This window comes from Ammospiza caudacuta, chromosome 3 (assembly GCF_027887145.1).
Source record: "Ammospiza caudacuta isolate bAmmCau1 chromosome 3, bAmmCau1.pri, whole genome shotgun sequence".
NCBI lineage: Eukaryota > Metazoa > Chordata > Aves > Passeriformes > Passerellidae > Ammospiza > Ammospiza caudacuta.
The window spans coordinates 60,211,641-60,223,908 of record NC_080595.1 but is presented as its reverse complement, the minus strand read 5'-3'; the positions used below and the strand labels follow the sequence as shown (position 1 = coordinate 60,223,908).

Below are 12,268 nucleotides of genomic sequence, written 5' to 3'. Positions count from 1 at the left end.
CCAGCGTGTCCTGGATGTTGTGGGCTGTGAAGAGACTATGAGTAGAGTCTGTGGACTTGAAACATTTATTCTTTCTTTTTCTGCTGATCCTACAGCACTCACAAAAAAGACTAAACTGAAGAACTGCTCTCTTCATGGGTAATTTGAAATCCAAGTGCAGTAGAAAATGTATGGATAAAATATTTCATAAGGTTTTCATCATGCTTCTTTGTAGCTTCTCCATAAGCACAGACAGCAGACTGTTGGTGAAAATCCCTTATTATTTTTAGTAACTGAATTACTGAGGGGTCTCTGACTGGGGTGACAGAAGCTGAAGTGCAGCAAGCACAAATATAGCAGAGCTCAAATCCAGTGGAATATTATTATCTACTTGTTTGCTGCTGGCTGTCCCATGCCATCCAGGAAAGGGATTAACTGCGTAAGCCACTAGAAATAATCACTGGAACTACCCAGGGACACAGTGTAGTCTCCCTCACTGGAGGTCTTCAGGATGGGATTGGACAGATAAAATAATCTCATTGAGGCTCCTTGTCCCACAAACAGTTGGACCAGATGATCTTTTGAGGTCCCTTCCAACCTGGGCTGCTCTACATTTCTGCGAAATAAATGTTCAGGTAGTAAAGATATCCTAATTTTGGTGCCTGGCAGACAGATTCCAATATATTTAATACTTTTAGCTGTACATTTAAAACTTGAACACACCAATCTGGAAGAAAGTGGCCACAAGGGGGGCTGCAGATGTACCTGCATTTCAACTGCTGAGTCGCCCTGCAGCAGCGTCCACTCGTAGTGCACAATTCCATGGTCATCGGAGCTCTCCCGGCCATCCAAAAGCACCCAGTCCACAGGTGACTGCAGCACAATGTCCTGGCCAGCCTGACACTGTGGGGGCTCATCAAATTCTTCTTCTTCAGCAAAAAAGAGAAGATCAGTAATTTATGAGGGGAGGCTGAGTATTATTTATATAAAGCACCGTTCTTTCTTGGTTAAGGTATTGTTTCACCTCTGTGCAACTTCCTGAAAGAGGAACATGTTCGTTAGTGCACATTTTGTTGAGCAAAGTAATATCTGCTTCTATTTTAGTTAATTTCCTATGATGTCTTCAGGAATTGACATCATAAGCATATGGCATAGAAAACCTCTCTAGGTACCTGGATGTTTCAGAAATACAACAAACAGGATTATTAGCATCAGTATATACTTTTTTAATCTGAACTAAGGAAAATAGGTTTAAATATGACTTACATACAGATGGCAGTTACAGCACCTTTTTTATACCTTTTATTGCACTCTGCTTAATTCAATAGGCTTCTAGTCCCTATTTATAATACATCATTATAGGAATGAAAGACTGATTTAGCATAAGGGGGCACCCTGATGAAGCACTGCACATGATGATTAAAATTCATCAGACACCACCAATTTTAAGTGCCTCATTTAAGACACCACAAGCTCGATTTTCAGAATATTTAGGATTGTCAGAGTATTTATTTATTCTGTTTTGCTATATTCAAAGTACAATCTTTATTGATTAAAACTGTGAGAACTAAGTACTTTTGCCAATCAGACCACAAGATTTTGGGTTAGACTAACAAAGTCGAACCCAAAGATTGTATCTTTCTACAGTTCCCTACTCAAGTGTCATTCCTTCTCTGGGTACCCTGAAGTGCCAGGGTGTCCTCTGCTCTTCAACCTCTGCAAAGAATACCCTGTAAAGGACACTGATGTTATGCTCAGAAGAGCAGTTACTGAAATCAAGGTTGTAACTGCACTCCATGTGGGCAGAGCTGCACAAGGAAAGGTGCTTTCCCATCACTGTGGGGAATCTTCCTTGCACGTGCTCTTCAACAGAATATGCTTGAAACCTTGGAGCTCATGGGAGCAGTGGGACAACTGTTTATCTCTGACTAAACAGCAAAATTCTTATTTCTTAGTTTTTTCACCAGTAGGTCAGACATAGAAAATTTCAAGGTAAATGTCTAAAGTTAGGAAAACATACAATAACTACTTTCTATAATAACAGAAAGTATGAAACACTTCTTACTCATCCAATGACAAAGGCAGCTTTGTCTAATTTGTATACACTCACCTCTCAAAATGAACTTTGTTATAAAAAAACCATCCAGGTGCAAAAAAACCCCCAAAACTCATTGTTAATAAAACCTCAAAATAAACCCCAAAAAAACCATCATTATGGTGCCAGGGCAACTTTTATTTGATATAAATGAGTTACGTACAGTCTTCACACAGTTACTTAGTTTACAAATAACTGTGGAAAAGAAACTGGCACAAACAGCACAGCCCAGTCCCCTGCTTCTACCTTGGAAAGGGGTTTCATGTCACTTGTCTGGTTTAAATGACTTGGTCAATGCCCTGTAGGGGCAGAGACAAGCCCCACTTCCCCTAAGCAATAAGGATACTCTCTTCCTGCACTAACTTTATACTCCAGCAGCATGAGTTGCATTGAGTCAGTCACAGAAGTTCATGCCCTCTGTTAAAGATGAGTGAGGGACCACACAAACCTCTGGTCCCAAAGGATGGAGGCACCACCCTTGGCTTGTAACCTCCATCATCTTCATAAAGGTAAATCAACGGCAGAAAGGAAAATTTGGCCTGATAGAGACATTTGGCATGGGAGGAGACAGCCTATTGAGCTGAAGATTCTTTTGCCACTGCAAAGTTTTAAGCAATGGAATACATGATCCTTAGTGACACACCTCCAAATCTGGGGAATAAGAAGGCAGCATAAAAAACCAAGGAGACAAACTCACTGGAGGCATACTCCAAGGAGGCACTTGCAACCACCACTCATGGGAATAAAACACTATCAGCCACAAGGCAGCAGAAAAATCATCTCCTTACTTCTGCTTTCAACTTGCATGTAAGTTGAATGTAAATAAGCAGTATGGAACTGAAATACCAGGTCAACCCTCTGAGATGCTGGAGCTGGCTGCTTTCTAGAAAAAGGGGTGAAACACTTTTTTCTTAGGGAGCCAATACAATAGGCTTTTTTTTTCATTCCTGCTTTTTATTTATTCTGCTCCCTCCATCCTTTATACAGACTAGTCCTGCCAATAATGAAGTTTCAAACTAATTTTCTGAATGAAGGTTTTGTTATAAAAGGTTATTTCACTGACAGCTCCTGAATGTGTTTGGTATTAGTTTACCTTGATATTGAATCCTCCCATTGCTCACCACTAGTGATCTTAGGGATCACTGTATCCCAATGCACAGAAATATTTTGGAATTATGAGGGCACCACATCTGTGGGTAAACGTTGGTTTGGTATTATCAGAAAGAAAACACTGGAAGACTCAAGAAAAAAGTACTCTGAAAGAAAAGAAAAAAAAAAAGGAGCAGCAAAAAAATGCTATCCCCTCATGGAAAAAAAATCTTGAAATGAAAAGTTCTTTCCTAAATGTTTTTAAACTCATTCATGGAGTGACAGAAGGGAAAAAAGATGTGCCTTCATCATCCTGTTGTCCACATTGTTTTTCAATGTAATTCAAGAATGCTCCGGTAACAAAACACTAGAGCAAAATAATTCAATCTTAATTTTATCTCTTCTGGTCTATGTCACATCTGACAGATGTTTAAGTAAAAGTTCATGCTCTTTTGTGGCTTTGTTTCAGCTCCAGTGTAATTGCATTAAGAAATCATAATCCCCTGTTTCCAATACCACCATCACCCACAAGGCAGACTTTTAAATAAAACCAACAGGACACAGAGCAATTTGCAGAGAAGGAACTGAAATTGCCTTGCAAGTCCAGTGATGATAGTCAGAAAAGCTGCCAAAAAGCCAAAGCATTTAAGAACTCCAGAATTCAAGAACTCAAGGAATTCAAGAAATTTAAGATTTCTAGTTGACAGAGCATCATTTGAACAATATACTATTTATATTCTGCCATAACTGCACCCTAAATTAGTTCCTAATAGGTTTTAACAGAATTAAGGCAGTTCAAAATGAAGCCTAATTATGTGTGACTTTGATGTAAAATCTCATCTTAAGCCTTATATCATGCAACTGCATACAGGCTTATGAAATACAACTACCACAAAGCTGCTACATAAATAATACTGTCGAATAATACTCCTCCTATGGAAAATGTTAAAATCATACCTTGGGTTTTTCTGGTACCTTAAGCTTGCCTCATCTCTATTGCTAAGGGATCCTTCCTTGCAGCTCTCTAATCTACCTGCCCGTCCATGCACTTCGCAAAAAATATTTAGGAATCATAATGCCTCTACAAATCAAGCCCTGGCTCTCTCGTATTTCCAGGGGATTCAGGTTGACATTTTCATGAAACGTGCAGGTCTAAATGGACCTCAAGCCTGATGTCTCCCCTCCCAAGAGAGCAGTAACAGCAGGCACATCTGGGCACTGTTCTCACCCACACAAACACCAGGTCTTCCTCCTGTTGCATGCAGTGACTAATTTACTTCAGATGAGATCTATCACTGAGTAAGATGCAGATGACATTTGGGAAAGTACTGTCCACAGAGATAATGAAATTAAGTCAAAATTAGTTAGGGAGAGACTGTTTAACAACAGGAGGTGGGGGAAGGCAAAGAAATTCTTTGAATCGGGTGCTAGGAAACAGACTCCAAATTTAGAAATCCAGATTTCTTTTCATCTACAGCTGCTTGCTCTGGATAATATTGCTCTTAAATATGCTTCAGAGTTGAACTAACAGCTGCTTTTGATGTGGCCTAGTTTCCAGTGCTTGTCAAGAATGTCCATGCTGTGTCTGGACTACTGGTGAGGTATCCTTGTCTTCTTCAGTCTAGCTCTTGAGTTCTTAAGCATGAAAAATCTTGATTGAAATGAGTAAGAAGCTGTCATAGGCAATGACATTTGGATAGCACCCCCAAGAACAGCATGTGCTTGCTCTCAGGCTATGTCCCAGGTCATGGCATAGCTGGGAAAAAAGGCACTTCATGCTTTTGAAGGTGCCCAATATGCAGAGTTCCCGGGGAGCTGGGACTTCTCTGGTTCCCCAGGGAGTGTGGGGCCAGGGAACATGCCCATCCCACTGCCTGGCTCCCAGCCACCGGCTGGCTGGCACAATGCCCCGCCAAGGGCTCTGCGGGGGCAGAGATGTTGAGGGATGGGTTTCCCCAAGCCCAAACACCCCCAAAGCCCTCACAGGTCAGAAGGGACCACAGTGGGTCATTTGATCCAACCTCCCAGCTCAAGCAGGGTTGTCCTAGAGCACATGGCACAGGATTGTGTCCAGAAGGCTCTTGAGTATCTCCGGTGACGGAGACTCCACACTCGCTCTGGGCAACCTGTTCCAGTGCGTGCCTACCCGCACAGTAAAGTTGTTCTTCCTCATGTGCAGTGGGGTCTTCCTGTGCATCGGTTTCAGCCCGCTGCCTCTTGTCCTATTGCTGGGCACCACAAGGAGAGCCTGGAGGCATCCTATTGAGCCCCCTCCCTTAAGGTATTTATACACGTTGCTAAGGTTCCCTCGGGCACGGCCGGGCCGCCTCTCCCGGCCCAGGGAACCCCTCCGAACGGCATGGCACGGCGCAGCCCGGCTCTCCTCGCCCCGTCCTCCCACCGGCAGCGCCCCACCGCCCGGGAGCGGCTTCCCGGCGCCGGGGCAGCCTCACGGACGGCGCCCGCTCCCCGCGGGCGGCTCCGCGGCCCTGCCGCCCCCGCGCCGAGCGCCGCCATCTCCCCGCCGCCGTTCCCGCCGCGCAAGCCGCTTACCCGTGGGCGGCGGGGCGACACCGTCGGTCCGGCGGCTGTAGGAGCTGTAGCCGCGGTGCGGGGCGAAGCGGCAGACGGGCCGGCCGCGGTGCGTGCAGTTGAAGAGGTAGCAGCCCGGCTCGGCCGCCGTGCCCCGCGGGCGGGCGGGCCCCTGCACCACGGCCAGCGTGCAGCGCGGCTCGGCGCAGCAGGCGTCCAGGCACTGCCGCCAGCCCGACACGGCGCCGGGCGCCCGCAGGAAGGTGGCGCCGGCCGCGATGGAGTCCTTGGTGCGGATGATGGAGTCGGGCCTGGCCGAGAAGCCGCCGCTTCCGCCGCACCGCTCCCCGCCGCCCCCTCCGCCGCCCGCTGTCGCCGGCGGTCCCGGCTCCTCCTGCTGCAGCTGCCGGCGGAACTCCTCCAGCAGCGTCTCCACGCCCGAGATCTGCGAGCGCAGGTCGGCCAGCGGCGCCGCGCAGCGCCCGCCCGGCAGCACGGCCCGCCCGCCCAGCGCCGCCAGCAGCACCAGCACCAGCAGCGCCGCCATGGCCCCGGGCGGCGGCGGGAGCGGCGGGAGCGGCTCCCCCCGGGGCACCCCCAGCGAGCGCGGCGCGGGGAGGCGCCGGCCCCGCCCGGCTGCACCAGGCGGAGCGGCCGCGCTCAGCACCCGCCGCCCCGAACAGCTCCGGCGGGCCCCGCCCCGGGACCGCCCCCAGAGCGGCATTACTTCAGCAGCCGCAGCGATAGGAGAAGGAGCCAGGGGATCAAACTGTAAGAGGGGAAATTTAAGATGTATGTTAGAAAGAAATTCTTTACTGTGAGGGAGGTGAGGCGCTGGAGCAGGTTGCCCAGAGAAGCTGTGAATGCCCCATTCCTGAAAGTGCTTAAGGCCAGATTGGATAAAGCCTTGCACAATCTAGTCTAGTTGAAGGTGTCCCTACCCATGGCAGGGGGATTGGGATTTGATGACCTTTAGGGTCCCTTCCATTCTCTGGAAGCCCTTCACATTCTGTGATTCGACGGTTCTATGACTCCCCACGGGGAGATGACACGTGCAAATAATCAGGGTTGGGTAGGGGTCACTTAAACTGCTGGTGGTTCTGTGAACCTGAGGAAAAAAAAACGAAATTGCAGAAGACTCCATCCCAGGCATGGCATTTCTGTTCAGAAATTACAAAAAAAGAAAGCCAGTAGTCAAAAACATAATGTGCAAAGCTGGGACCTCCTGACCTGCGAAAAAAATCCAAGATAGGATCTTAACCACATAAAACAATGGTGAAGAACTCCCCATGCAAGTTTTTGAAGTCTTTGCTAAATGAGTTTCAGAGAAATATGTGCAATTAAATTAATCAGTTTTACATCTGTCACTACAACATCTGTTTTATCATGAAAATATTGCTGATTCTGTAACACAAATTAATAACTATTATCCCTGAAAATCAGCAATCCTTCAAAACAGCTGCTGTGTTATTTTTTATCAGATGCATGGAGCCTCAAAGTGCTAGAATGGCACATTGAGACCTGTCTACGAGCACTGAAAAACATAAGCCTGCCTGTAAATGTAGAGAGGTGGTGATGGATTTTGAGCTGTGTACTAAGGGATGCTGTAACAGGTCAAGTGATAGCTCTGTGTTTTCATTTTCATTTGGGTCATTCTTCCAAGCATCTTCAAGCAGACTTCTTTTATTTAATTACTGGGAAAAGCTTAATAGCTGCATCAAAAATATCATTATGTCAGGATGCTTAGAATAAGTAGCAAAAAAAGACAGGAATGGTTTTAAGACATCTTTGTACTCCTTCATATTTTTGGCTTGTTTTAGTCCATGTTCCCAGCATAACTCAGAATTGCCTCCAAAACAAATCCACTTTAATATTCTGCTACCATGGAGCCTTGGGTGTTGCCCAGGAAATTGACACGCAGCTTGTAGTTTGGATTATGATTTCTCTTTCTCCTCTCCCAAACCACAGAACTGTAGTTCAGTGATTCATTGAAGCATGTTGGCCTGTCAGCAGTGCAACTGTTGAAGATTTATTTTTTCTGGCTATGTGCTCTATGGGTTTTCTAAATTTCTATAAACTATATTTTTGACGCTTTCAATTTCCCATCAATTTTAGTCAAAACTGATCAATACATTCAAAGATTACAGGAAGATGGAGGAGCTAGACAGTCAGATGATATAATCCTCATTTGCTTTGAAAATCAGGCCAAAATGCCACAGTTTTATTTTTAGGAATATTTTGGAGAGGTGATCAATCTATTCATAACAGAGGTACTGACTGTGATGCACTGATTTCCTAGAGATGACACCGGTTTGCTGCTGCTCTGCTGTTGTACCCTCTGACAGTACTTTAGCTTCTGGAATATAAAACAAAATAAAGCTCACACCAGCATGGTGCACATTGAAGGAGTATTTGGTGGAGGCAGAGGAAAAAAATGCACCAAGTCATCCCTTCTCAGAATCATCCAATATTTGAAATATTTGAGCAGAAGGTCCCTGCTCTGGATTAGCAGCTTTGGCTAGTGGGCGCCCATTTACAGGGCACAGAGGGTCGGTCACTCATCCCACTATCCTTGTTGCATCCAGTTTTATCAGATAGTTGATCCCTGGTTGTCAGAGGTGGTGACACTGAAGTAGCAGGTTCTTGCAGAAAACAGAAAAATGTTCACTTTCTAACACTTCATAGTGAGGAAGCTGTGATTGGAAGTCTCTCCAAGGAGAGCAGACTCTTGTTCAAGCAGGTGAGCATTTGAAAGATAAATAAGGATTTGGGAGGTCACAGTCCTGTTGTCTTCCTGTAGTGTCACATTTACCAGTTTGAAAGTTAGTAGGATCCTTATTCTAAGTTAATAGATTCTAGGATAAGGATGGCATGCTTACATTTTTCCATGGAAGTGTTGACACCACTGTCTGATTAGCTTCTTGAGCAAGAATTTCTAAGTGCAGCAGATTTTTTTGTTTGTATTGATGCTGGAAGAGAACTTGTTTTGTTGCCCAGTTTTCTTGGCTCAGAATGTGTATGTTGTTTCCTGGGCCTTGTGAGAAAGATGGCATTTGTAGTCATGCTGAGCTTTTTTCAGAAGGTGGCAGCAGCTTATTACTTATATAAAACAGATTGCTGCTAAACATCAATGTCTGCCTAAGGGAAATCACAGATTCATAACTACTTATACTTAATTTTGCATTTCTTTACTGGATCATTGTTGTGAGTACCTCAGCTTTTCTTTGGGTTTTGGAGTTGCAGATCAAAACTAATAGTTAGCTTATAGTAACATGAAAAATATTTTATTCTTGCCTCTCATCAAGTTGAATTTTTGTGATGGCTAATTTTCATGCAGAGGGCCTTAGAAATTCATAAAGATATTTGTCAGGTTTTACCTTTTTTCTTGTTCCTTTTCAAAGGATTCAGGCATGTACCAGAGTTTATTGTCCAAAATGTCCACTTCATCAGGCATGGGACAGCTGAAAAGACTGCTAGATTTCTTTTCCAAAAGTGGAGATTAGACTACACATATATTCTTTACATCCAAACAATACCTGGCAAAGTAATACAGGATTTGAGAATTAATGAATATTCATGTTTCCAACCATCTGTTGATTAGTTTCAATCTCTATTCATATTCAAAATTCATAAAATAGCTGAAACTATGGGAATAGAGTCTGAGTGCATCTGCTTTTCTCTTCCTTTAGTTGATTTTTTCCAAAATAACAGGAATTTTAAAAGTGGGGGACAGAAAGGCAATGGAGTAGGATGAAAAGAAATGGTATATGTAGAAAGGGAGCAGGAAGAAAAGGCAAAGTTATATCTAGGCTTCCTCATCTGAAGTGCTTTCCTATGGAGTCATGATTTTTTTTTTTGGTTGTTGCTGTTTGGGGTTTTTTTGGTTGGAATATGTGCTCAGAAAAAGAAAAATAAACATATCTTCCTTTCCATTTGATGTCTTCCAGACGCTCTGCAAGCAGTAAACACGTAATGCAAATGTTATCTGCAGAGAAGGTGTTGTCGGCATGATGTTATCATTAGACACATTTTCTTTGCTCCAGTTTGCTTGTGAGAATCTGTCGAGTAAACACCCGTGATAGATACAAATCAGCTCAGATGCTGGAGTGGACTGCTGATTGACAGCTAAGTTTGAGCAATTTGCCCACGAATGAATTGAAGTGATAACCTTTTCTTTGCAGCTTGACAATTCAGGTTTCTGGCTGTGAGAGTAAGAGGTGCTCTGCATAAATAACAGAAGATAGAGTTTTAAATGTTAGAGTGGAGGCAGAGGAATTAACTCAGGTATTTAACTCAGGTTTTTTGTTTTGTCTTTTTATAATATTTCACATCCCTCTCGAGCAAAATTGTGTAATGCTGTGGTACCAGTGCTATGAAAACATCAGGAGGAATAATTTTTCAAATTCCAGATTGAAAAATGTAAATGTGATCCTGAAGATGCTTTATATAATATTGATTTTATGAGCAGCCCATTATGATGCATATTATAAAGGCATGACTGGTTCCAGCTTGAGATGGTTTTAGTCCAAGTGTGGTAAACCTGTTTTTTCCTTGCCCTTTTAAAGGAGAGAAAAATAGCCATGCCCTGTCTTTGGAATGTGTATGAGTGTGTATAATTGTGCTTGTCCTTCTACTGCTGTATTAAATACCAGTGTAGTAAAAATGAGAGCTCTCCTGATTGATAAAGTGGAATATTATTAACAACCCCCCTCCTTTCTATATGCCTGACTGCATTTGTGCCTAACACAAAGCAAGTATTTTACTACAAAACTGGGAAGGAGGCAGAGAATGAAAAAAAAGGGAGGAGATTGCATTTTAGAAACCCTTCCCCACGAGCAGCAGAGGAAATGATGGGGCTGAGGCATCAGGTGATTGCTTTAACGTTACGTTCATACGTGCTGCGCTTGCTTCTCTGCCCAGATACTGCATAATTGACTGCACAGCATCAGCCAGGCACCACGTGGTATCAGCACACATACTCTGACTGCAAAGGCACTGAGGTTCTGATACTGAGATAAATAGTCCTAAAAAATAACAAAAACCCCTCCTTGTACAGAACGAGGATGGGCAGGGGTGAGAAGAGGGGAGCCATTTCTGTAAAGTGAAGTTAGTAGTGTTTATTATTTGGTGTAAGGTGAAATTCCCTCTGAGGTCATGTAATCATCATGCTCCTTGCTGCCTTCTCCTAAGTCATTACTGGGGTGAGCTGACTGTTTCACCAAAATCAAAATCAGACAGGGTAAAAAGAGAGATAGGGTAAAGCTAAGCAAAAAAATCCTAGTATTGCTAACAGAATAATACCACTCTTACCACATATCTTTGCTGGATCTTTGAAAAACACATTTCTTTTCAACTGGAATCCACCAAATACTCCTTCAGTATCCTGCTGGTCAGTGCAGCAGCAGTGGCAGCTGCTTCTTGGGGCATTAAACCTGTAAAAACACATTCTGAGTGATGAAGGACAGGTATTTAAAAAAAACCCACGTACTTCTCTGGGAAAGGGTTAGTTAGGATTAGAGCTGCAGATTTTAACCCAGAATTTCAGCCAGTTCTGTAAAAATAGGTTACCAATGATTTACAAACAGCAAAAACCTAATTTAACAGCCAGAGCCCAAGTTAAGCTAGGAGCAGAAAATTTAATTTGCCTTGTAAACAACATCATTAAGAGGGCAACAGCTGAGAGAAGAAAGATGAATCAATAATATGCAATTTTTTACAGTCAGCATAATATAACCTTTGAAGACATTGTCTCTGTCTGTATTTGTACTGTAGAAGAATAACTTGTGCTCCAAGGTGTTAGCCAAACAAAGATTTGTATAAACTGTGTCCACCAAAAAAAATCCTAATTCATATTGAAAGTGTGGAAAACTATTTCATGTGCTGTCTGAATATACAGAACTGACAGCCCAAACCCTTTATGCTTGCGTTTTTTGAGGGTTTTTTTTTTAAATGCTTGAAGTTTTGATATGCATAAAACTACAAAGGATCACTTCCCAGAAGAGAAATATCTAGCTGAAAAAATTACTCATTGCTATTTCAGCCATGGATTCTTCTGCAGCACAGCATGATGATAAAAATCAGTTGGGTAATATGCTCATGATTAGTGAGTCAATGGGAGCTGGTGGTAGCCCTGACATTGATCAATAATGTCAAGATTTTGAAACGGGTTGCAAAATAATAGCAGGCTCTGCAGATGCCACAGAATTAGCAAATATATTGGATGTAACTACCAACACACCCTTTTCTGTAAGTGATCCCTCATGATTTTCATAGAAAAAAGAAGCCAAAGAGTTGGTCACTGGGAGCAGTTTTATATGGAATTCTTCATTTGTGCACTCTGTCATTTAGTATGCTCCTCTTACATGAATAGTTTTGAACTTCTGAGCACTTCTTCCTTTTTGGCAGTTTCAAACTCTTCGAGAATGTTTTGCAATGCCAGCAGAGCCTTTGTATCTTGATTTCACAGGAAAACAGAAATATAATGATAATAATGCTTACTTTACTGGCAACAGTAAAAATCATGAGTTGACTGGACAGCTTGATCTATACTGAAAGGAGTCACCTTCCTTTTAA

General features: G+C 43.3%; 1 protein-coding gene across 1 annotated transcript in view; it reads right to left on the bottom strand.

Annotated features, from left to right (window-relative positions):
• The window catches only part of LRP11 (LDL receptor related protein 11), a 65,361-nt gene that overhangs the window by 11,994 nt on the left and 41,099 nt on the right, over window positions 1–12,268 (bottom strand). The window contains exons 2-3 of the mRNA XM_058801489.1: window positions 5,717–6,464; window positions 745–908 (exon numbers count right to left, since the gene is read on the bottom strand). Of these exons, the coding sequence (XP_058657472.1) occupies window positions 745–908; window positions 5,717–6,464 (912 nt within the window). The remainder of the gene's footprint in view (window positions 1–744; window positions 909–5,716; window positions 6,465–12,268) is intronic.